Raw genomic sequence first — 27076 nt, 5'->3', positions numbered from 1 at the left:
CTCTCTCGGGTCGCTATCCCTCTGCGGCAGGCAGAGCATGCTGTGCTGATCCTGTGAGCAGTCCTGTCCAAACCACAACCATGGTGGAGCAGCAGCATGCCAGCACCGCGGTCCGGGGGCTACTGGACACACGGAGTGGCAGGGCGCTGAGCTCCCCGGCACAGACTGCGGGTGCAGGACGGCGCCAAGGACGGGAAGGCTCCAGGCTGGAGAAGCTGTGCCCGGTCACCAGCATGCCCATGGCCCTGTGCCTGGCGGCCCCTTGGGAGGGCTGCGAGGGGGCAGCGTGAATGCAGGAAAGAGGTGTGGAGCTGGGGCGCCACTTCGTGTGTGGGGGCCCAGAGGAGAGCAGTCCCTGCTGGCTGCTGGGCGCCAAGCTGAGAGCAGAAATGCACAGCCCTCCTCCAAACAAATGCACACCACACGCACATCACACACACACATCACACACACACCACACACACACCAATACATACACATATCACACACACCACACACACATCACGCCACACACGCAACCACACACACCACACACATACACATATCACACACACCACCACCACACACATCACACACATACACATATCACACACCACACAACACAACCACTACACGCATCACACACATACACATATCACACACACATCACACCACACACCACCACGCACACACCACACACATATCACACACACACCACCACACATACATCACACCACACACACACACCACACACATCACACACACCACCACACACACATCACACACACCACACCACACACATCACACACACATCACACACACACCACACACATCACACACACCACACACACACACATATCACACACACCACACACACACCACCACACACATCACACACGCACCACACACACCACACACATACACATACACATATCACATGCACCACACCACACACACACCACCACACACATCACACACACCACACACATACACATATCACATGCACCACACCACACACACATCACACACACCACACATGCCACCACACACATCACACACACACCACACACACACACCACACACACGCCACCACACACACACACATCACACACCACACACATCACACACATACACATATCACACACACCCCACACACATCACACGCACACACCACACATATCACATACACATATCACATGCACCACACCACACACACATCACACATATACACATATCACACACACCACACCACACACATACATACACACACCACACACACACCACCACACACACCACACAGACGTCACACACACATCACACACACCACACACACACATCACACACACACCACCCCACACATACACATATCACACACACCACACACACATCGCACACATTCACACACCACACCACGCATCACACACATTCACACACCACATGCACACACCACATACACATCACACATTTACACATATCACACATATGCACACCACACACATCACACATATACACATATCACATGCACACACACCACACATATACACATACACATCACACACATATCACACATTCACACACACCACACACATATGAATACACATAACACACACATACACATATCATGCGTACATACATCACACACATACACCTATGTTTACCACACACATACATGCCACACACATTCACATACACACACACCACACTGCACACATGCACAAGCACATATCACACATGCCACACACATACATGTATATCACATACCCCACACATTACATGCAAACACATCACACACATCTCACACACACCACACACACATACACATACTATGAATTACAGACACACCACACATACACATAGCACACACACACAGCACACACACCACACACATATCACACACATACACACCACACATCACACACATACATCACATACCACACATACATCACACATATACACACCACATATACATCACACACAAACACACCACAGACATACATATCACACACACATCACATACATATCACACACATGTCACACACACATACACACACCACACACATACATACCACACACATCATACACAAACATCACACAAATACATATCACACACAACACACATATACTACACACACGTACACCATAGACACATACACACCACACACGTCACAAACACACATCACACATATACACCACACATGCATACACACCACACACATACATCACAAACACACATCACACATATACATATCACACACAACACACATACCTCACACATACATACACACACACCACACACACACATCACACAGAAGCACATCACACACATACACACTCCACACAGATTCCACAGCACATACACATGCACACACACCGTCTGAGAACTCCAGCCTCGGAGACCCACATGCCCCAGAGGAGACTCGGCTGCATTCCCAGCCCACCGCTCCCACAGCAGCAGCCGGTTATGGAAAAACGTCTCCGTCTTCTGCTGGTCCCCGCCAACAAGAGTGCGATTCTTTGAAAAAAGAAAAGAAGTGAAACCTTGCAGGAAATTCCCCAGGGATAGCACACATTTTAATGTGATTACTAATTGGCTCCAGCCCTCAAACCAGCCTCTGTTTTCAAACTAGATGGAGCTGATGTCACTGCTTTGGTGGGAAGGGGACGTAGTGGGAAGGAGGGGACAGGAAACCAGCCTCAAGGAGCCGGACTGCAGCCGCCGCAGCAGATGTGGGGTCTTCCCTGGGGCAGATCCGCCCAGCCTCTGGCCCGGGAAAGGTAGCTGTGGAGCGGTACCCGTGTTCTCCTCAATCCCCACCAGCACGGGGACCAGAAGCACTTCTCTGGTGTGGCCGGAACGGCAGCACGGCGTTCTCCTCAGTCCCACCAGCACGGAGACCGGAAGCACTTCACCGGCGTGGCCGGAACGGCAGCACGGCGTTCTCCTCAGTCCCACCAGCACGGAGACCGGAAGCACTTCACCGGCGTGGCCGGAACGGCAGCACGGCGTTCTCCTCAGTCCCACCAGCACGGAGACCGGAAGCACTTCACCAGCGTGGCCGGAACGGCAGCACGGCGTTCTCCTCAGTCCCACCAGCACGGAGACCGGAAGCACTTCACCGGCGTGGCCGGAACGGCAGCACGGCGTTCTCCTCAGTCCCACCAGCACGGAGACCGGAAGCACTTCACCGGCGTGGCCGGAACGGCAGCACGGCGTTCTCCTCAGTCCCACCAGCACGGAGACCGGAAGCACTTCACCGGCGTGGCCGGAACGGCAGCACGGCGTTCTCCTCAGTCCCACCAGCACGGAGACCGGAAGCACTTCACCAGCGTGGCCGGAACGGCAGCACGGCGTTCTCCTCAGTCCCACCAGCACGGAGAACGGAAGCACTTCACCGGCGTGGCCGGAACGGCAGCACAGGCTCCCAGCCCCGCGCTGCTCTCGGACTACCGAGGGTGTAGTCCACAGGGCCTTGAAGGCTGGGGGCTGCTGCATTGCTGCATCCTAACTGGGCCTGGTGAGCAGAACACGGGGGTGTCCTGCCGGCCCTAGGAGCTAAACGCCACGGTGCCCTGCCCGCCCTAGGAGCAGAACACGGCAGTGTCCTATCTGCCCTAGGAAATACCTGTGCACGGGACACTAGGAGCCAACCCCCAGGAAGACTCAGGGACCTACCCAGGAGTGAAAACCTGGGGGATCTAGTGACTCAGGGCATGCCAGGACGTGTCTTCTATGTAAACGGCAAGTTGTTGCACCTTGAATCTTCTTCCTTTAAGAAGGAGGCACCGGCTTTGGTGGGCCTCTGTAGATTTCAGAGATAGCGTATGCCACAACTGGAACGAGTTCCAACCCACCTAGTATCAGAGCCAGAAAGTGCCTGTTTCCAGTGGGACGCAGAGCAAGGGAAGGCTCCGCATCAGGTCCAGGCCACAGTGCAAGCTGTTGAGCCACTTGTTCTGTGGGATCAGCAGAGTCAATGGTTCTGCAAGTTCCTGTGGAGAGAACAGCATGGCAGTGTTTCTGGTGAATCCTGATATGACAGTCACAGAACATCCCTTGGAGTTATCAAGCAAGGCCGTGCCTTCAGTGCCAAAGAACCACCCTCCATTTCAAAAGCAACTGTGGGCATGCTTGGCGTTAGCAGAGACTGACTACGCAACTCAACGGTCAAGTGACTGTGTGAGCAGAGCTGCTGTGTGAGCTGGCTATCATCAGTGCACCGAGCCACAGGTGGGTGACTGCAGGGACAGCCCAGCGCAAGAGGGAAACAGCCTGAGCAGGTTCAGAGGGCACAGGTGAGTTCCGGGCGCACAGCCCAGCGCACGAGGGAAACAGCCTGAGCAGGTTCAGAGGGCACAGGTGAGTTCCGGGCGCACGGCCCAGCGCACAAGGGAAACAGCCTGAGCAGGTTCAGAGGGCACAGGTGAGTTCCGGGCGCACAGCCCAGCACACGAGGGAAACAGCCCGAGCAGGTTCAGAGGGCACAGGTGCATTCCGGGTGCTGCGGAGTCTGTGCTGTCTGCCCCCATGCACCGTTACTCTTTGTCTGATTATAGCCACACTCTCGCGGGGGTTCCCTGTGGTAACTGATAGAGGAAGACGGAAACACTGCCACGTTTCTAGCCAGAAACACAGATGCAGCAGCACAATATGTTGGTTCCAGCTGGGCATGGATGCTGCCACCCTACGACCCCTCTGGGTGCAGGAAGTCCTCCTGGTCAGAGCTGTGCACACAGCACTCAAGGCCACAGTTCTGTGGAACGAATGCTAAACACCGCATGGTAAGTATCTTCACAGGCTCCTAGGCAAGCAACCCAAAAGGAGCAAGATCAGAACATTGGAAATAATAAATGTGAGGGAAGAGGCAGGCAGGTGGTCCTACAAAAGAGGGCCCCACACATGGAGGCATTTGTGTCTTACATTAACACACGCCAGGAAGCATCTCCTGCAGAGGACGCAATAGGCCACCAGGCTGACTGGATGGCCGGACAGTGGCCATGAGCCAGCCTGTGCCATCAGCCAACTGAGCCAGGAACAGAGCACACAAGAGAGAAAGGCTGAAAGCTTGGCCTGGGCCCAGCAGCGTGGGTCTCCTCATCAAGGCTGGCTTGCCAGAGCACGGACCAGCACCGTTTCTGACCTGGCCCTGCTCTTGGGGGAGACCAGCCTGCCTCGTGGAGGCAAACCAATGACCTCAAACTCCTCTCGCCTTGGAGGAGAGGGCAACTCATCCTTACAGAACTTGACCCGCACTCGGGGTGTGGGGCTGTCTTCCTACCCTTCCTGTGTCTTCCAGCTCCCCTGGCAGTGGCTTTCAGAATTTGAACCTCACTGACTTGCTGACATAGAAGATTAAAGACGCTCACAAATTCTTTGACAGCCCTCCCATCAAAAGGTGAAACCTGTGCTCCTTGTCTTTGAAACTGGGCAGGTTCTTTGGCCAATACAGTATAGTAGAAGCAATGCTGTGCCATTTCTGGGGTCAACCTTCAAATTCTTCCCTCTGGGATTGTTCACTCTGGGAAAAGCCAGCCAGCACATAAGATCCAACTGTGCTGGCCTTACCATGCCGTGAGGAAACCCCAGCTGGACGAAGGGAGGGGCTTCATAGAAGGAGAGATCGCTGCAGCAGATACAGCGTCCCAGTGAAGAAGCTTTCAGACGATTCCAGCCTCGGCCACCATCTGACCGCGTCCCAGTGAAGAAGCTTTCGGACGATTCCAGCCTCCGCCGCCATCTGACCGCGTCCCAGTGAAGAAGCTTTCGGACGATTCCAGCCTCGGCCGCCATCTGACCGCGTCCCAGTGAAGAAGCTTTCGGACGATTCCAGCCTCGGCCGCCATCTGACTGCACCCATGTGAAGGACCAACATGAGAACAGAACACCGGGCTGATCCTGCCGGCCCCCAGCACAGTGAGAGATAACACATTGGGGTTTCAGGCCACTAAGTTCGTAGGTGGCTCCTTATGCTGCATTAAACATTTATGACAGTATTTCACAAAGCACCTGCCTTGCACCCAGAGACCTCTTCAAGGTAAAGAAGGTCTGATGACGGGCACTTGACCATGGAATTCACTGGCGTTACCACAGACCCATCACCCAGAAGCAGTCAGCCTACCAGTGAAGGGAGACTTGCTAATGGCCCGGCATGGGCGGCAGCTCTAAGAAAGCCTGGGCCCGTCTGGCCCAGGAACTGCGCTCCAGGACGTAGGATCCGTGCTGAGCCCATGGTCAGGAAATGATCCCGTGTCCCTGGGACCTTGCATACAAAGCTCTGAGGACCCCAGGGACAGAAGCCAGTTTGGCCCCTCCCCAGCACACACGGTGAACGGCTTGCATGGCTGTGCTTCCTGGGGCTGAAGTCTGAGGCTCTCTTGGACTGGAACACTTGACCCCCTGGTTGAGGGGAGGCTCCTGCCAGCGTACACAGGTTGCTGCAAGACTAGAAGCCATGACCACCATTTGGCCACTTTGGCCTCCTCGTGCCAGTGGGCAAGCCACACATGCACTTACCGTACCCATGAAAGGGCCAGGCTCTGAACACTGTGGAGATCTCTGGGGTTGGGGGGGTGCCAGGCTCAGAACACTGTGGAGATCAGGGTGAGGGGGCCAGGCTTCGAACATCATGGAGATGGTGGGGGCCAGGCTCCGAAAACGGTGGAGATAGGGGTGGGGGGCCAGACTCTGAACAACATGGAGATGGGGAGTGGGCAGGCTCTGAACACCGTGGAGATCGAGGCTTGCTTCTGTACCACGGGGCCAATGAGGGGAATGCCTGCAGCTGACAGCTTGCTGGGGCACTTCGGGATCTGCACTGAGTGGCAGCTGTAATCACAGCAACCATGGCCCATCCAATGCAGGATGACCGAGGCCTGGGTGCCATGGGGCGAACAGTTCAGACCAAGGCTCAGCTGAGGGAGGCCAGTCTAGGATGTGGGGAGGGCAAGGAGAGGATAGTATGGGGTTTGGCCCCAGGATTAGCGGTGTCAGCAGGGACCATAGCCTGATGTGGCAGCCCTTTTAATGGCTTTTCAGTAGATTACAACCAGAGAACCCCTGGAGAAATTGCACTTGCACCACCCCTCAGGAACCAGGGCTGTCCATTCCCGGGTGAGACACGTGGGGTGGGCTGTCATCGGTTCCAGGGCCATCCATTCCCAGGTGAGACACGCAGGGTAGGCTGTCATCAGTTCCAGGGCCATCTGTTCCTGGGTGAGACTTGCGGGGTGGACTGTCTCGGGTTCCGTTCAGGTCACTGAGGCTGGCATGGTCGCCTTGCTGTCGGGCTTGAGCAGCGATTGCGAACGTCCCTCCCGGCTCCTGCATGCACATCTCGGGTTCCGTTCAGGTCACTGAGGCTGGCATGGTCGCCTTGCTGTCGGGCTTGAGCAGCCATTGCGAACGTCCCTCCCGGCTCCTGCCTGCACGTCTCGGGTTCCGTTCAGGTCACTGAGGCTGGCATGGTCGCCTTGCTGTCGGGCTTGAGCAGCCATTGCGAACGTCCCTCCCGGCTCCTGTGTGCACAGCTAGGTGGCTGCTGTTGCTCCTGCAGCCATGGCCAGTTGCTGGGTCCCTGGAGAGCTGTTTCCGGGCCCACCCATCAGGTATCAACAAACCCAACAACACCCAGCTCCAATAGCGCTGGAGGCCTCTTGCTTAGTTTCTCAGGGCTCTCTTGTTGCCTGTGATGGGGGAGATGCATCGGAAGCTGTCTGCCACCTGCACACAGAGTCTGAGGTGAGATGAGGCCAGCAACAGGAACTGGCATGTCCGCCCTGTCCCACTCCTCTCCCTGCTCCACTGATCAGAGATGCAGGAGCTTCACGCAGTCCCTGAGGAGAAGCATGGAGCCAGACGTCAGCCGGCAGTGGACAGTGACCTCCCTGAGAGTCGCCTTCCTCCCTTTCTTGCCTCAGTCCCCTCTTCCCACTCCTGTTTCCTGGGATTGCACTCCCCAGAAAAATACAGGCACAAGACTTTTGCCTCAGGTTCTGTTTGCTCAGGGAGCTAGGCTAACAATATACAAACACCATAATAAAGTGTTGGCTATCCAGCCTTGTTCAAAAGAAAGAAAGATACAGAATCATGGTGTCGGAAAACAGAGACAATTTGACTTCCTCTCTTCCTATTTGAATATGCTTTATGTCTTTCTCTTGCCAATTGCCCTGGCCAGAACTTCCAATACTATGTTGAATAGGAGTGGTGAGAGAGGGCATCCTTGTCTTGTGCCAGTTTTCAAAGGGAATGCTTCCAGCTTTTGCCCATTCACTATGATATTGGCTGTGGGTCTGTCATAAATAGCTCTTATTATTTTGAGATATGTTCCGTCGATACCTAGTTTATTGAGAGTTTTTAACATGAAGGATGTTGAATTTTATCAAAGGCCTTTTCTACATCTATTGAGATAATCATGTGGTTTTGTCTTTGGTTATATTTATGTGATGGATTATGTTTATTGATTTGCATATGTTGAACCAGCCTTGCATCTCAGGGATGAAGCCGACTTGATCATGGTGGATAAGCTTTTTGATGTGCTGCTGGATTTGGTTTGCCAGTATTTTATTGAAGATTTTCACATCGATGTTCATAAGGGATATTGCCCTGAAGCTTCCTTTTTTTGTTGTGTCTCTGCCAGGTTTTGGTATCAGGATGATACCAAATGAGTTAGGGAGGATTCCCTCCTTAAATTTCGAAAACCCCATCGTCTCAGCCCCAAATCTCCTTAAGCTAATAAGCAACTTCAGCAAAGTCTCAGGATACAAAATCAAAGTGCAAAAAACACAAGCATTCCTATACACCAATAATAGACAAACAGAGAGCCAAATCATGAATGAACTCCCACTCACAATTGCTACAAAGAAAATAAAATACCAAGGAATACAGCTAATAAGGGAAGGGAAGGACCTCTTCAAGGAGAACTACAACCCACTGCTCAAGGAAATAAGAGAGAACACAAACAAATGGAAAAACATTCCATGCTCATGGATAGGAAGAATCAATATCATGAAAATGGCCATACTGCCGAATAGTTCAATGCTATTCCCATTAAACTACCATTGATATTCTTCACAGAATTAGAAAAAAAAAACTTTAAATTTATTTTTTCTTTCTTTCTTTTCTTTTTTTTTTTGAGACGAGTCTTCCTCTGTCACTCAGACTGGAGTGCAGTGGCATGATCTCGGCTCGCCACAACCTCTGCCTCCCAGGCTTAAGTGATTCTCCTGCCTCAGCCTCCCAAGTAGCTGGGACTACAGGTGCCTGCCACCACACCCGGCTAATTTTTGTATTTTTGGTAGAGATGGGCTTTCACCATGTTGGCCAGGCTGGTCTTGAACTCCTGACCTCAAATGATCCGATCACCTTGGCCTCCCAAATTGTTGGGATTACATGCATGAGCCACCATGCCCGGCCTAAATTTCTTATGGAACCAAAGAAGAGCCCATATAGCCAAAACAATCCTAAGCAAAAAGAACAAAGCTGGAGGCATCCCACTACCTGATTTCAAACTATACTATAAGGCTACAGTAACCAAAACAGCATAGTACTTATACCAAAACAGACAAATAGACAAATGTAACAGAACAGAGACCTCAGAAATAACACCACACATCTACAACCATCTGATCTTCGACAAACCTGACAAAAACAAGCAATGGGGAAAGTATTTCCTATTCAATAAATGGTGCAGGAAGAACTAGCTAGCCATATGCAAAAAACTGAAACTGGATCCCTTCCTTACATCTTATACAAAAATTAATTCAAGATGGATTAAAGAGTTAAATGTAAAACCCCAAACCATAAAAACCCTAGAAGAAAACCTAGGCAATACCATTCAGGACATAGGAACGGGCAAAGACTTCATGAGAAAAATGCCAAAAGCAATTGCAACAAAAGCCACAGTTGACAAATGGGATGGAATTAAACTAAAGAGCTTCTGCAAAGCAAATGAAACTATCATCAGAGTGAACAGGCAACCTACAGAATGGGAGAAAATTTTTGCAATCTACCCATCTAACAAAGGTCTAATATCCAGACTCTACAAGGAACCTAAACAAATTTACAAGAAAAAAAAACCCCCATCAAAAAGTGGGTAAAGGATATGAACAGACACTTCTCAAAGGAAGACATTTATGCAGCCAACAAACATATTTTAAAAAAGGCTCTACATCACTGATCATTAGAGAAATGAAAATCAAAACCACAATGAGATACCATCTCACACCAGTCAGAACAGGGATTATTAAAAAGTCAAGAAACAATAGATGCTGGAGAGACTGTGGAGAAATAGGAAACTTTTACACTGTTGGTGGGAATGTAAATTAGTTCAACCATTGTGGAAGACAGTGTGGCGATTCCTCAAGGATCTAGAGCCAGAAATACCATTTGATCCAGCAATCCCATTACTGGATATATACCCAAAGGATTACAAATCATTCTACTATAAAGACACATGCACATATATGCTTATTGCAGCACTATTTACAATAGCGAAGACATGGAACCAACCCAAAAGCCTATCAATGATAGACTGGATGAAGAAAATGTGGCACATATACACCATGGAATACTATGCAGCCACAAAAAGAATGAGATCATGTCCTTTGCAGGGACATGGATGAAGCTGGAAGCCATCATTCTCAGCAAACTAACACAGTACCAGAAAACCAAACACTGCATGTTCTCACTCATAAGTGGGAGCTGAACAATGAGAACACACGGACACAGGGAGGGAAACAACACATACTGGAGCCTGTTGGGGGGGTGGGGGGCGAGGGGAGGGAAGCTAGAGGATGGGTCAGTAGGTGCAGCAAACCACCATGGCACATGTATACCTATGTAACAAACCTGCATGTTCTGCACATGTATCCCAGAACTTAAAGTAAAATAAAGAAGATTTAAAAAGAAAGAGAACTTCATTAGTGCCCAAACTAAGCAAGACGTCACAGCCCCAGTTGTCATGGGAGCTGATGCTGGAAGCAGCCCTCAGGGAAGAGGGATCAGAAACAGGCCCTGGAGGGGTAAGGGTTGGGTTTTATTTCAGATGGGGTAAAAGAGATGGCCCTGGCTGCCACAGCAGGGACAGCAGCCTCCTATATGGTCATTAGGCCACGAGGGCTCTGCCCTCATCCATGACATTTCTTTTCTTTCTTTATTTTTTTGAGACAGGGTCTTGCTCTGCTGCCCGGGCTGGAGTGCAGTGGCACAATCATGGCTCACTGCAGCCTTGACCTCCTGGGCACAAGCGATCCTCCCACCTCAGCCTCCTGAGTAGCTGGGACCACAGGTGTGCACCACCGCACCCAGCTAAGGATACTGGCAAGGTCAAGACCCTGAAGGGCCATCTCATCCATGAAAAAAAGACTAGGTAAGTTTTACCCTCTGCTCTAAGATATCAGCAAAGACATTTTCCCTCTGCCTAGAGATCTTAATGAAAAAAAAAAAAAGCTCCCCAAAGAGATAAATGAATATGTGACATGTGACAATGTGAAATCTGAATTTCCACTCACCCTTGTGTGACATGTGACAATATGAAATCTGAATTTCCACTCACCCTTGTGTGACATGGGACAATATGAAATCTGAATTTCCACTCACTCTTGGTGTGTTGAAATCTCAGCGAAGAAAGTAAAATGAAAACTTGTTTAATGTGATTGAAGTCCCTGGTGCCTGGAAGGAAGCAAATACATGTCTCCCTGGAAGGAAACTCCTGCAACCTGAAAGATGGGCTTGTTCTAACGATGTCCAAGCTCCGCGAGGGAGAGAAACACACGAGAAAGCATCAAAGGCTGAGGAATGTAAGTTTTGTGTCCTCCAGAGCTAAAGATGCACTAAAGAATCAAAACAATAATAAAATCAAGGGCAACACGAATAAACAAATGGTTTAGAAATGAACAACATAATCACAGAACTTAAAGGAAAGGCGAGAACCAGATGAGACACCGTAGAAATGAGAACAAACAAGCTAGAATGCAGAGATGAGAAAATTATCCAGAAAACAGCAGAGAAAAGCCTTAAAATATTCAGGATCTGGGTCAGGACGAGATGTGAAAAGCAGAATGAGCCATGTAACAGAGGCAGCATCTGTCAGTTCCCGCTGCTGTAACAAAACACCTGAGGCTGGGCGAGCTGTAAACAGCATGAGTTTATGGCTCACAGTTTGGAGGCGGGAAGTCCAAGATCAAGGTGCCGGCAAGTTTGGTGTCTGGTGAGGACTGTCTCTGCTTCCAAGACGGTGCCCTGTGGCTACATCCTCATGTGGTGGATGATGCAAGGGCAAAAAGGGCCCAGTCAGTTCTTTTCAGCCTTTTTATAAGGCACTCACCTCATCTGTCAGCCTGGGCAACATAGTAAGACCCTGTCTCTACAAAAAATTTTAAAATTAGGCTGGGCACAGTGGCTCACACCTGTAATCTCGGCACTTTGGGAGGCTGAGGCGGGTAGATCACCTGAGGTCAGGAGTTCAAGACCAGCCTGACCAACATGGAGAAACCCCGTCTCTACTTAAAAAATACAAAATTAGCAGGGTGTGGTGGTGCATGCCTGTAATCCCAGCTACTCGGGAGGCTGAGGCAGAAGAATCACTTGAACCCAGGAGGCGGAGGTTGCAGTGAGCTGAGATCTTGCCATTGCACACCAGCCTGGGCAACAAGAATGAAACTCCATCTCTCAAAAAAAAAAAAAAAAAAAGATTTTTAAATTAGCCAGGTATGGTGGTGCGTGCTGTAGTCCTATCTATTCAGGAGGCTGAGGTCAGAGGATCACTTGAACCCAGGAGGTCAAGGCTGCAGTGAGCCAGGATTGCACCAATGCACTCCAGCCTGGGCAACAGAATGAGACTCTGTCTCCAAAAAGGAAAAGGAAAGAAATGTCACTCCTGAGGGCAGAGCCCTCGTGGCCTAATGACCTCCTAAAGCCCCATTTCTTAACGCTAGCTTGGGTTCCCACACATGAATCTGGGGGGCACGTATATGAACCACAGCAGGCAGTGATGAGAGAGGGAGGAAGGTGAGGTTCAAAGAGATGGTGACTCAAAATTCTCCAGAATGTGAAATGCTTTTGTCTACTTGGGCTGCCATGAGAAGTGCCACAGACGGGGCGGCTTAAACGAGGCACATTGTCCCGGAGGCTGGAAGTCCAAGGTCAGGGTGCCATGGGGCCAGTTCCTCTGGGACCTCTCCCCTGGGCTTGCAGATGGCATCTTCTCCCTGTGTCCTCACAGGGCCATCCCTCTTGCGTGTCTGTGTCCTCATCCCCTCTTCCTCTAAGGGCATCGGTCACACTGGGTTAGGCTCACCCTAACATCCCCATTTTAAATCAATGACCCATCTCCTGATACAGTCCCATTCTGAGGTCTGGGGATTAGGACTTCAACACAGGAATTTGGGGAGGGGGAGGACACCGTTCAGCCTGTAACAGAAAATGACTAAAGACAGAAAAAGAGGAAAGCAGCACCCTGAGGCTTTGGCAAGATTAAAACACAGAAGCTCAAAAGTGAAGAGGAGCTTGAAGGTAACTGGAGAGAAAAGGTAAATGCCGTCAAGGAGGAAGGACCAGAGCGACAGGAGGGGCCAGCAGTGCCTCAGATGCCAGAGAAAGAGCGACATCTTCCCCGCCAGGAGGGGAGCCGGCCCCCGAGCACGGGCCCAGGAGGGGAGCGGGCCCCTGAGAACAGGCCCAGCTGAACTGTCATCCAGCCGGGAGCTGGGGTCAGTGTCGGTTCAGAGTGACCACTGAACGTTATGGCCCAGCAAGAAGGAAACTGAACCCAGAAGGAAGCCGTGGGATGCAGGGCCTGGAGCGCGAAGCCTGAATAAGCCTGGGGCATGAGATGAGCCATGCAGTGAGGGGTGTGGGGACTGCGGGGAAGATGGGGCTGAGACAGCAGAGCCTCATCTGCAGGAGGACACTGGGGATTCTTGCCGTCATTCCTCGACCTGACCCTAGGGCCGTGAAGCATCGTTGCGGTGGCCTGTCTGCCACGTTTTGGAAACAGCCACCCTTTGGCCACAGGCTGGCAGCTAGGTCTGCCTTGGGGGCCCACACGGGCTTGAAAGCTCTCCTAGATTGTTTGTCAGGAAGTTCCAGGCTTCAGGGACCCAGGATGTGGTTCCCCAGGGCAGGAGTGTGGGATCCAGGTGGAGACACCCCGTTGGCCCCACAGATTTCCTGTCCTTCTGTGGGAGAGGCAGGTCAGACCAGACAGGCTCTGGGCGGAATCCCTCAGATCCAGGTTACATGAGCCTGATGGCATGGGTGCACACACGTCTCACTCTGCTTTCAGTAACTATCCCCCTCCAGGTGGATAAGTGGCTTTTTTTTTTTTTAAGTTAAGTTCCGGGGTACATGTGCACAATGTGCAGGTTTGTTACATATGTATACGTGTGCCATGTTGGTGTGCTGCACCCATTAACTTGTCATTTACGTTAGGTATATCTCCTAATGCTATCCCTCCCCCCTCCCCCCACCCCACAACAGGCCCTGGTGTGTAATGTTCCCCACCCTGTGTCCAAGTGATCTCATTGTTCAATTCCCACCTATGAGTGAGAACATGCAGTGTTTGATTTTCTGTCCTTGTGATAGTTTGTTCAGAATGATGGTTTCCAGCTTCATCCATGTCCCTACAAAGGACATGAACTCATCCTTTTTTATGGCTGCATAGTATTCCATGGTGTATATGTGCCACATTTGCTTAATCCAGTCTATGATTGATGAACATTTGGGTTGGTTCCAAGTCTTTGCTATTGTGAATAATGCTGCAATAAACATACGTGTGCATGTGTCTTTATAGCAGCATGATTTATAATCCTTTGGGTAGGATAAGTGGCTTTAAGAGACACGCACACACAGCCCCACAGCCTGGAGACAAGCAGCTCACGCCACACGTGGAAGAGAAGGCATTGACCCTGCTGGCTCTCCAGCCTGTGGACGCCCGCACAGGCACTGTCCTCACACTCCAGGCAGGCCTGAGATCGGGGCGCTGCTGGCAGTCTTAACAAAAAGCAAAAGAGCTGACATAATCTCTCTCCCTTCCAGGTAAAAACGAAGTTTTTAGCAATCACTGAAAAAGTAGCTGCCCTTAGAGGCAGGTGCTGGGAGAGGCTGCTGGGGAAGCAGACATTTGGAACGGTTTCTGAATGTCATGTGACCTTCTTGCCAAAACCTGTTAAACTTGTCACCTGTAACAACTCTCATATTTGCTCATCCTTAAAATATAGAAATGTTTTCTCTAACCTGTTAAAAAAAGTATTCTAAATCAAAGGTTTCAGTGAGTCTTGAAGCCATTTGTTAAAAATATATGAATGCAACTCTTTCCAATTAGTTTGCAAGAACGGGGATTGGTATCAGGGAAGACGGAAATTTACCAGCTGAATTTCACCAAAAGCTGGTGCATAATTGATAGATGGGGTGAAACCAAGAATATTATGATTCTGTATGTGCAGCCAATAATCCACTTTTTAATTTGAATTTGCATATTTTTGAGGTGTTCTTTTTAGCTATAATAGCCAACTATTCAAACAAGCTAGTGTTAGACCAGACTCTTGAAATTGCAGTTTCACAGCGTGCTAAATCAAGGCATTTAAGGAAGCCGACATTAATTCACTAAATAGAATTATGATTATTAATTTTACATTAGTAAAATGTTAAATTGAGTACACAATGTTTTCAATAATAAGTGAAACATTTGGAAATATTGTTTATTTCATTTTATCTCATCCTTTCTCATGTTTGTGCATGTTTTTTAGTGTATTTTTAATTGGATTACATATATTTGGGGAAATTTGCTCAGATGCTTTTTACTGATGAGCTGGATGACCAAAAAAAGTTTAAAGACCACTCATCAAGCTGAAGAACTAGGAAAACAAAAATTTAAAGAGCTAAAAAATACATAAAATGCCGAGGAGAAATCGGAAGCAGCAGAGAAGAAGGTGCAGTCGGCCAGGAGTTTCATCCAGAAGCTGTTTTTGTTCATTCATTCCCACAATGAACGTACAAAGTAAAGCCCTGCCCGGGCCCCCAACTGGAAAACACGGATAATAACAGTCCCTCTCTCGGGCTGGTCAGAGGATGAGCAAACAGACATAAATCATTAGTGCCCAGCACATGGCAATTGCTATATAAAGGCTGCAATTCTGATGAGGTTGAACTGTATGAACTTGCCACTGTTCAACTGTCTGACCTACAAATCAGTATTCATCATTCTCCCAATGGCAGAGATGAGGAAAATGAGGCATGGAGGCATTAGAGGAATGTGGCAGCTCGTATTTTCCAAAAATGCAGTGTTTCCTGGCACAGATGTCCTGCCCATACATCCTTCCAGAACTTGCTACTGGCCCACGAAGAGGCAAGGCCTGTGTCCGCTCCCCTTGACCCTGACTGGACTTGTGGGCCGTTTCAATTCAGAAGATGGAGTGGGTGATGCCCTGTGACTTCTGAGGTCAGGCTAGAAAACACAATTCAGCTTTTTCCTGGCTCTGTCTCTCAGGGGCTAATCCCTCTGGAGCCCCGAGCTGCCATGTAAAACATCCGCTAGCCTGAAGTGAGCCAGGCTGGAGACCCAGTGGAGGTAGATGGGGCTCCACAGGACCTGGTTGTTCTAAAACCACCTTTGCAAAAATTATAACTGAGGAAATGATGACAGTGAAAGAGGTCAGACCCTACCAACTGCATCTTGCTTCTAGTCCTTAAGCTGCTCTTGTTCATTCCTGGGTGTAGGCTGAGCTAACCTAGGGAAGGAATTTAGTTTATGGTTTGACTCTGAAACAAAATTGATAATAGCCCTTTCCTGAGAGGACCCTCTTCTTGCCTTGGGACCAGTCTGCCTTTGCAGGACTAACAAATTAGCTACAAGATTAGAAATTATGGTTTAGGGGGACATGCAGCCTCTGGCTGCAAGAGTCTGAACCTCCCCAAATTGCTCCTGGGGATAACATCACTATCGTAAAACCTAAGATCAGTGCATGAGGTATTCTGCAGACCCTGCACTTGATGGATCAGCTGACACTACCCGACCGGTCATCTGGATCAGCCAGTTCTGCCATCACACCCAGAAACAGAAGACAGCAAGAAAAACTCACTTTGACCCCCTATGATTCCATCTCCAGCCTGACCAATCAGCACTTTTCTCTTCATAAGCCCCTACTTGCCAAATTATCTTTAAAAACTCTGATCCCTAAATGCTCGGGGAGACAGATTTGAGCAATAATGAATCTCGGGTCTCCTGCACAGTCAGCTCTGTGTGTTACTCTTTCTCCATTGGAATTCCCCTGTCTTGATAAATCAGCTCTGTCTAGGCAGTGGGCAAGGTGAACCCACTGGGAAGTTAGAGTTCCAGTCCCAGGCGCAGGTGAACAAGCCTCCGAGGTTCCCCAGCACCATTCAGTGCACACAAGAGCCGGCCAGCTGAGCCCTGCCAACACAGAACCAACACAGACAAGAATACACACCATTGCCATTGCTCTAAGCCACTAGGTGTTGGGCTGCTGGTTACCCAATCCTGGTAACTGAAACAGGTAGCTTTGCTGAGTCACCACAATGCTGGTCAATGCTGCCAGCCCAGGGGCAGCTTTCGTGCCTGGGGCCCTGCCTGGGAAGAGAAACACCACAACTACATGGGTACCCTGCTTCCCAGTTCACAAGCCCTTGGTCCACAGGGAGAGCCTGTGAGGGGGCTTGAGGGAATGAGAAGGGAATGAGAAGGGATGTTACCTCTCACTGACTCAGCAAAGACCCTGAAGCACCTCCCAGGCACCGAGCCCTGGGAAGACAAGGATGTGTAATGCAGGGTCCTGTCCACACGGCTCACAGTCCCCAAGAACTGAAGGGAAATTGGATAGTGGCATCTGTGAGGCTGGTGACCTTGGTTTCCAAGGAGAGGAGGCTACCCAGCTCCCATCCCCGGACCCCTGCCCACTCCCAGCCATCTGGTCACCTTGGTCACCTGATCACCTTGCTGAGAGCACTGTTCCAGGAACGTTACCACATTTTACTTACAAGCAAAAGAAACAGCAAAATAAGCCACACACCCCCAGATGCCCCTGCTCCTTTAAAGCACTTTAAAAGCAGAATTTTAATCAGTCCAAAGCTAGGACAGGTCCCCATAAGCCCTTGGATTATCAGCTCAGTGTTACAGCTGCACCCTGTAATGTCCTGTGACGCCCTTCCCAGGATGTGAGGCCCCCAGGACTCCTCGCAGAGCCAGTAACCCCCGGCGCCCTGGCACCCTGCCACGTTGCGTCACTTTCCGTGACAAACGACACTCATCTTGGACAAAGCTGGGCATTAAAATGTTCAAGGGAGAAAAATCTGGGGAAGATTCTGACGAGGATGAAGTGACTGATCCTTCCTGAGAGTTTATATCTCCGTGCGGGGAGGCTTCGGATTAAAGCCTTGGTCCTCGAGACGCAGGGCATTGTACTTCCTGCTGCCTGTCACTGGAAACCAAAGTATTTGGCTTAAGCTTATTTTTTCTCTTTAAGCTCCCAGCACATACTTTGCTTGAGAGTGATTTTACAAAGCAAAGACATTTATTTCCTGAGTGATGGGAAATCTGTCCCCCTCCGAGTGACCTGCTTCTGGGAGAAGTTACAGAAGGAAGCCCAGGCTGTTCAGATGAGGCTGCTGAGCCCTCAGGGTGGCCCGGACACCACCTCGGGGTTGAAACTTGAGTCTGCTCGGTGGCCTACATAAGATAATTCTTACCTTGTGGGTATAATTGCACTGTTTTTGTTAAGAGTTATAGACATCCCTGGGTCAGTGATATCCCAAGTCCAGGAGTGGGACCTCAAAACTCCTTGTCCTTCTCCTCCCAGGCACGCACACTCTCCCAAGTCAGGGTTCAGGTTTGCCTGGGTGGACACTCCCCTACATGAGCACCTCCAGCTGCCTGGCTCAGCACCCACTGTCTCTGGGCCTCCGTTTCTCTCTCTACATGCAAGACAAGGACATCCACGTCCTGCCTTGGTCTCAAGGTGACTGTGAGAACCAAATGGCATTGCAGGCTGTGGAAGGTGCTTTAAGCAGACCTGAGCGCTGGCTGCTGGCTGTCCAGCGAGCAGCCAGGCTGAGCAGCAGAGGGAGCTGGCTTGGGGCAACCTTCCTGTCCAAAAGCTTCCTCCTCCACTTTCCCATCTCCAGCACACACCTCTGTGGCTCTGGTTAAACCACAGCGCCTGGTGTCCAGCAGGCTCTTGAAAAAACCTTGTGGAGAAGAGTGAAGAAAAGCGGGGAAGCAGAGAGGCAGAGCAGAGCAGGGGAACAGGGAGAAAGGAAGAGAGGCCCGGGCACAGGGAGTGGCTGCCCCAGGGCCTGTGGAAGCACCGCCTCTGCCGTCGCTCCAGGCTTCTGCTTGTGGGACGGTGAGGAGTAAGAGTGGGGCAGACCCTGCGGCTCCTTCCCATGGGTCAGGGTCACCAAGGCTGGTTCTCACAGCATTCTCTGCACTGCTGTGAGGCCTCATTAAGTGCCCTCATCTCTCATCCATATGGGGTGCCCCAGATGAGCACAGAATCCACAGGAGGACAAAGCCACGTCCTGGCCCTGGGGCTGCAGCGGGGAGTGGAGTGCGTGCAGACCCTGCTGGGGAGCCCACCCTGGGCTGATGCCCTGTGCAGAGGATGTGTGTGCATGTCCACCCTCTGGTCCGCTGAGCTGATGGAGCAATGATTCTAGGAACACCAATGGTGGTCCAGAGCTCCATGTCCCCAGCAGCCACCTTCCTGGAGGAACCCACCCCCCGTGACCCACCCTCACTAGCCATGTCTGCAGGCCCTGATGGGAAAGGGCAGAGACCCCCGGGCCACTAGACATCAGGAGGGAGTGACCTGCCCAAGACCACACAGCCAGGATGATGCCACGTGGGACATGGGTCTGGTTACCTCTGCCCAAGGCATTTTGCACCCATGTAGATAACTTACAGAAACCAAAACTCATTCTAAATACCAAAACTTTAATAACGTTTTAACCATTTAAAAATGTGATGTAAATATAGTTTAAATATTCAGCTTCTTTGAAGCCTTGTGACACTCAGCATCCTTTAAGGTGACCTGGCATGCACAGAAAACTGTGGGTAGGCGTGGATCCCGGCCGGGAGCCCGGCAGGGAGGGGCTGGTGGGAAACCGGGATCCTGCGTGGGAAAGGTGACGAGGGGGCATTTTCAGCAGAGACTTGGCTCCTCTGGGTGGGTGAGGCAGACGCGGGCTCCTGGGCAGCCTGTGGTGCATACGGTCAGTATGCTCAGGGCAGCCAGCTTATCCAGGACGAGGCAGCTGTCGGCTGGGGCACAGCTGCCGGGTGGTCCTCACCACCCTCCGCCTGGCCTGGGACAGACTCGGCAGTGCAAGTCCTGAGGGGCAGAAGGGACTGGGGAGGCCAGCGGGGACAGGGTCTGCCGGCTGGGGCTGCTGGGAGGTGGGGGATGTGCAGACTGTGTCATGAGAAATGCCAGACACGTGTGTTCTGCAGTGGTGCCCGTTAGTATGAGTAACTTTGGAATACACGCATTGTCCTCATTTCGGGACAGTGCAGGAGTGGGGTGACTGGGGGAGAGGCTCTGTTATGTCATTGTCCTCATTTCGGGACAGTGCAGGAGTGGGGTGACTGGGGGAGGCTCTGTGATGTTCCATGAAGCTCTATGGCTTTCGCAAATCCGTGGAAGGTCTGCAGCCGTGGAGGTGGTGGTGGCGCTGTCTTTGTCTGCATTTTTTTTTTTTTTTTTTGAGATGGACTCTCGCTCTGTCGCCCAGGCTGGAGTGCAGTGGTGCGATCTCAGCTCACTGCAAGCTCCACCTCCCGGGTTCACGCCATTCTCCTGCCTCAGCCTCCCGAGTAGCTGGGACGACAGGTGCCTGCAACCACGCCCAGCTAATTTTTTGAATTTTTAGTAGAGACGGGGTTTCACCGTGTTAGCCAGGATGGTCTTGATCTCCTGACCTCGTGATCCGCCCGCCTCGGCCTCCCAAAGTGCTGGGATTACAGGCGTGAGCCACCGCGGCCGGCCTGTCTGCACTCTTTATTCTTTAACTTTCGTTACAGTGTTACATACAGAGAAGTGCACAGAGCAGAAGGGGATGGCTAGCAAGTTACCACAATGCCTGGCAGAGAAGCAGAACTCTGGACATCAACGAGCCCTCCTGGCGCCCCGCCCTGCCCCCCCGGGGCTGCTCTGTTTTTCATCTGGGTGAGTTTCCCACGCGTCGTTTCCTCTGCTCCCCACGCAGTGGTCACCTGCGTCACCGTCACCGAGTGCAGCTGCAGCCTGCTCGTTCCCATGCCTGCTTACTGTGTCATCTCTATTTATTTATCTCCCCTCTGCTGGTGAGCCTGTGGCTGTTCCCCGTTTTCCCACGTCTGAGCACACACGTGTGCACCTGTCTATGGTATGGACCTAGGACATGAATTGCTGGATCGGCACTGGTGGACGTGCTTGGCTTTAACGACGGGGGGCCAGGCAGCCCTCCAAGGAGGCAGAGCCAGTTCACATTCCCGCCCGCCGTCCGCTGGGGTCCTTGTCACTCCACATGGTCATCGACAATGTCATAGTTTAGCCATTCTGCTGCGTGGTGGCATCTGACTGAGATTTAACCTGTGTTTCCTTGGTGGGTCCTGAGGCTTTTCATCCTCTGACTTTTTAACACCCATTTGAATGTCCTCTTTGGTGAAGTTGGATGTGTCTGTCCCCTTTCCCACTGTGCCGTTTCCCTTCTGGATTTGCAGGACTTCTGTAAGACCTCCACGGCTGCACGTACTGCAAACACCACCCTGCACTCTGTGGTGTGTCTGTTCACTTTCTTTTCTTTTCTTTCTTTTTTTTTTTTAATATTTTTGAGATAAAGTCTCGCTTTGTTGCCCAGGCTGGCGTGCAGTGGCATGATCTGGGCCCACTGCAGCCTCCGCCTCCCGGGTTCAAGTGATTTTTGTGCCTCAGCCTCCCAAGTAGCTGGGATTATAGGCATCCACCAAGACACCCGGCTAATGTTTGTATTTTAGTAGAGACGGGGTTTCACCATGTTGGCCAGGCTGGTCTCGAACTCCTAACCTCAGGTGATCCACCTGCCTCAGCCTCCCAAAGTGCTGGGATTACAGGCGTGAGCCACCACGCCCGGCCCCTGTTTACTTTCTTAATGGCATCAACTAGACAACAAAAGGTCTGAATTCTAACTTTACCAGTTTATCAATCTTTGCCTTTATGTTTGGTGTCGTTTGTGTATCTCAAGGTCATAACTATATTTTCTTAGAAAATTTTGTTTTGTCAGCTGGGCACGGTGGCTCACGCCTGTACTCCCAGCACTTTGGGAGGCTGAGGCAGGCAGATCACAAAGTCAGGAGATCGAGACCATCCTGGCTAACATGGTGAAAACCCGCCTCTACTAAAAATACAAAAAATTAGCTGGGCGTGGTGGCGAGCGCCTGTAGTCCCAGCTACTGAGGAGGCTGAGGCAGGAGAATGGCATGAACCTGGGAGGTGGAGCTTGCAGTGAGTCCAGATCACGCCACTGCACTCCAGCCTGGGTGACACAGCAAGACTCCGTCTCAAAAGAAAATTTTGTTTTGTCTTTCACTTTGGATGCTGGGATGAAACAGGGATTTTATCAGTCGGCTTTTGCTGGATAATGAACCACCCCTCAACTCAGAGGTTTCAAACAACACGTGTCTGGGTGGGTCTGGCTCTCAGCTGGTCTCTGCGGATGGGCATTTGGCCAGAAGACTCAATGCCTCACTCAACTGTCCTTTGCTTCACTTTCATTTTTTCCTCATATTCCCTCGAGGTGAGGGTGAGGAAACGTTTCCTTTTAGTTTATCCTGCGTGGTGTGTGTGGGGCTTCTGGAATCTCGGGTTTGGTATCAGTTTTATATAATCATCAGTCGTTACCTCTTTAAATATGTCTTCTGCTCATACTCTCATTCCTTCCCTTCCAGGACTCAAATCCCACATGTGAAACCTCCTGCTGTGGCTGGTGCCCTTTCTCTCTGTCACAGTTTCTAGTCTTTGTCTCTTGCATACTTTACCCCGCTAACCTAAAGCACTTGCCTGTTACATGCATAATGTACAGTAACAGTTACGCTGACGGACCCATAGATATCCCGGCCCAGCCCCAGGGAAACTGCAGGACTTCAAACTGAGTTGAAAGGGAAGCCCCAGGTGGGGGTGCTGGCCAGGCCTCTGCCCAGCGGGGTCTGCCCATCTCAGCATGCATGGTGTGCACCTTGTGTGACGTGGCACCCTCCTACACTCGGCCTGCCAGGCTGATGTGGAATGTTCCTGGGGTTCTTCCTTCCTCACGGGTGGAGAGTAAACATGTCCACACAGGAGGAGCTCTGGTCCTCTCACTCTGTAGATCCTAACAGACACGCAGGCCCCCCAGCTGGACCTGGTCTCACTCTAGATCCTAACAGACACACAGACCACCCAGCTGGACCGGTCTCACTCTAGATCCCAACAGACACGCAGGCCCCCCAGCTGGACCTGGTCTCACTCTAGATCCTAACAGACACGCAGGCCACCCAGCTGGACCGGTCTCACTCTAGATCCCAACAGACACACGGGCCCCCCAGCTGGACCGGTCTCACTCTAGATCCTAACAGACACACAGGCCCTGCAGCTGGACCTGGTCTCACTCTAGATCCCAACAGACACACAGGCCCCCCAGCTGGACCAGTCTCACTCTAGATCCCAACAGACACGCAGGCCCCCCAGCTGGACCTGGTCTCACTCTAGATCCCAACAGACACGCAGGCCCCCCAGCTGGACCGGTCTCACTCTAGATCCCAACAGACACGCAGGCCCCCCAGCTGGACCGGTCTCACTCTAGATCCCAACAGACACGCAGGCCCCCCAGCTGGACCGGTCTCACTCTAGATCCCAACAGACACGCAGACCACCCAGCTGGACCTGGTCTCACTCTAGATCCTAACAGACACGCAGGCCCCCCAGCTGGACCGGTCTCACTCTGTAGATCCTAACAGACACGCAGACCACCCAGCTGGACCTGGTCTCACTCTAGATCCCAACAGACACGCAGGCCCCCCAGCTGGACCGGTCTCACTCTAGATCCTAACAGACACGCAGGCCCCCCAGCTGGACCGGTCTCACTCTAGATCCCACAGACATGCAGACCACCCAGCTGGACCGGTCTCACTCTAGATCCTAACAGACACGCAGGCCCCCCAGCTGGACCGGTCTCAATCTAGATCCCAACAGACACGCAGACCACCCAGCTGGACCGGTCTCACTCTAGATCCTAACAGACACGCAGGCCCCCCAGCTGGACCTGGTCTCACTCTAGATCCTAACAGACACACAGACCACCCAGCTGGACCGGTCTCACTCTAGATCCTAACAGACACGCAGGCCCCCCAGCTGGACCGGTCTCACTCTAGATCCTAACAGACACGCAGGCCACCCAGCTGGACCGGTCTCACTCTAGATCCCAACAGACACGCAGGCCCCCCAGCTGGACCTGGTCTCACTCTAGATCCCAACAGACACGCAGGCCCCCCAGCTGGACCGGTCTCACTCTAGATCCCAACAGACACGCAGGCCCCCCAGCTGGACCTGGTCTCACTCTAGATCCCAACAGACACGCAGGCCCCCCAGCTGGACCGGTCTCACTCTAGATCCCAACAGACACGCAGGCCCCCCAGCTGGACCGGTCTCACTCTAGATCCTAACAGACACGCAGGCCCCCCAGCTGGACCGGTCTCACTCTAGATCCTAACAGACACGCAGGCCCCCCAGCTGGACCTGGTCTCACTCTAGATCCTAACGGACACGCAGGCCCCCCAGCTGGACCGGTCTCACTCTAGATCCTAACGGACACGCAGGCCCCCCAGCTGGACCGGTCTCACTCTAGATCCCAACAGACACACAGGCCACCCAGCTGGACCGGTCTCACTCTAGATCCCAACAGACACGCAGGCCCCCCAGCTGGACCGGTCTCACTCTAGATCCCAACAGACACGCAGGCCCCCCAGCTGGACCGGTCTCACTCTAGATCCTAACAGACACACAGGCCACCCAGCTGGACCGGTCTCACTCTAGATCCCAACAGACACGCAGGCCCCCCAGCTGGACCGGTCTCACTCTAGATCCTAACGGACATGCAGGCCCCCCAGCTGGACCGGTCTCACTCTAGATCCTAATGGACACGCGGGCCCCCCAGCTGGACCTGGTCTCACTCTAGATCCTAACGGACACGCGGGCCCCCCAGCTGGACCGGTCTCACTCTAGATCCTAACGGACACGCAGGCCCCCCAGCTGGACCGGTCTCACTCTAGATCCTAACGGACACACGGGCCCCCCAGCTGGACCTGGTCTCACTCTAGATCCTAACAGACACACGGGCCCCCCAGCTGGACCTGGTCTCACTCTAGATCCTAACGGACATGCAGGCCCTGCAGCTGGACCTGGTGTCTTCTTCTCCAACATCCCATAGAAAGTGGTCTTGGGCCGGTGCCGAGGGAATCTGTGCGAATGAGTGAGGAAGAAAGCGCCTTCTCTCTGCTCTTCCTTGGAGCCCTTCTGGGAGAGCCCAGGGGCCTGGGACAGAAGCACAGCACTACTCCCTAAAAACCAAGCCATGCACCCAAACCCCAAAGCTTCCTGGGATTCCGAAGACTTCTGACTTACATCTCATTTTTGCCCTAGGAGGTTTTAGGAGGCAGCCTCTGCCAGACTGAGGGTGAGTCACTTCCAGGTTTATTTAAAGTCTGATGCTCCTAGTGTGAAATGTCCCCAGCTAATAACTGTCTGAGAAGAACTCGAATGTCATCTTCCTACGCACTGTAAGCCTCAGATTCCCCCACACCCCCAGTCACCTGAAACGGCAACCTCAGGGCATCAGACGGCCGCTCCACCTTCCTGCTCAGAAGGGCAATGTGTCATCCTGGCTCCGAGGCTGCTCCCGACAGGGATGCACATCTTGGGCCCGCTGCCCAGGAGCTGCTCTCCCCAGTGCTGCACAGTGACGTACTTGCCATTCCAGCACGAACTCGCTCACTAACACCAGCTGCTTCTCCCCAGCTCTACACAAAAGCCTGCGACTCTCAGAGAACACTGTGGCGATCTCGTATCGTTTTTGGAGTGAAGAGGCAGTGAGGCCGGCAGATGGACAGAGGGACGAGGTGAGCAGTGGACCATCACGAGGAGCCAAAGCTGGATGGAGAAACTAAACCCAAAGAGAGCAGACGGAAGGGAAAAGCAAAACGTGGACATCAGTGAGAGAGAGCAGACATGCAATGGAGAAAGCCAACAACACTGAAACCCAGTTCTCTGAATGATCAATAAAATTGATAAAGAAAACAGAGGGGAAAAATGAGCAATGGTGGCTGCTTTCTCAGGAGAGGGGGGTGCGGACACCCGGCGGGTCTGACGGGCACCAGAAGGTTAAGACGAGGCTCTCATGAGCAATTTCATGCCAGATGAAAGCGCAAATTCTTTGAAAAACATAACCTATCAAAATTGACACACAGATATAAAAACTCTGACATACCTACTGCCATACTATATCCATTACAGAAATTTAATCTGTAATTAAACAGATTCCACAGAGAAAACTCCTGGCCCTGAGAAGTCACCGATGAGCTGCAGCAAACCCTTAAGGATGAAGAATGCATGCAGTGTTGCCCGTGTTCCCACAGAAAGCACCGTGATCGGAAATCCTAAACCCGGTTCCAGCAAATCAGACTCAGTGACATATGAAAAGGTAGCCGGGCGCGGTGGCTCACACCTGTCGTCCCAACACTTTGGGAGTCCAAGGCAGGATTGCTTGAGCCCAGGAGTTCAAGACCAGCCTAGGCAACACAGCAAGATCCCATCTCTACAAAAATGTTTACAATTTAGCCAGGTGTGGTGGCACGTACCTGCAGCCCCAGCTACTCGGGAGGATGAGTGGGAAGATCGCTTGAGCCTGGGAGGTCAAGGCTGCAGTAAGCTATGATCTTGCCATTGCACTCCAGCCTGAGTGACAGAGCAAGACTCTGTCTCAAAGACAAATAAATAAATAAAATTAAAATTAAAAGGCCAAGACCAAGAAAATCTATCTCAGAAATGCAAGATTGTTTTGACATTCAAAAATCAATCAACGTCATTGGTAAAATAAAGA

General features: G+C 51.7%; 1 protein-coding gene across 1 annotated transcript in view; it reads left to right on the top strand.

Annotated features, from left to right (window-relative positions):
- Positions 1-2380: 2380 nt before the first annotated feature.
- Positions 2381-27076, top strand: part of LOC134729730 (uncharacterized) — a 41526-nt gene continuing 16830 nt past the window's right edge. Inside the window, exons 1-3 of the mRNA XM_063601332.1 lie at positions 2381-2437; positions 2798-4207; positions 21009-21153. Of these exons, the coding sequence (XP_063457402.1) occupies positions 2381-2437; positions 2798-3529 (789 nt within the window). The 3' untranslated portion in view covers positions 3530-4207; positions 21009-21153. The remainder of the gene's footprint in view (positions 2438-2797; positions 4208-21008; positions 21154-27076) is intronic.

This window comes from Pan paniscus, chromosome 22 (assembly GCF_029289425.2).
Source record: "Pan paniscus chromosome 22, NHGRI_mPanPan1-v2.0_pri, whole genome shotgun sequence".
Lineage (NCBI taxonomy): Eukaryota > Metazoa > Chordata > Mammalia > Primates > Hominidae > Pan > Pan paniscus.
The sequence above is the reverse complement of the archived record's forward strand: the minus strand, read 5'-3'. Positions and strand labels throughout refer to the sequence as shown.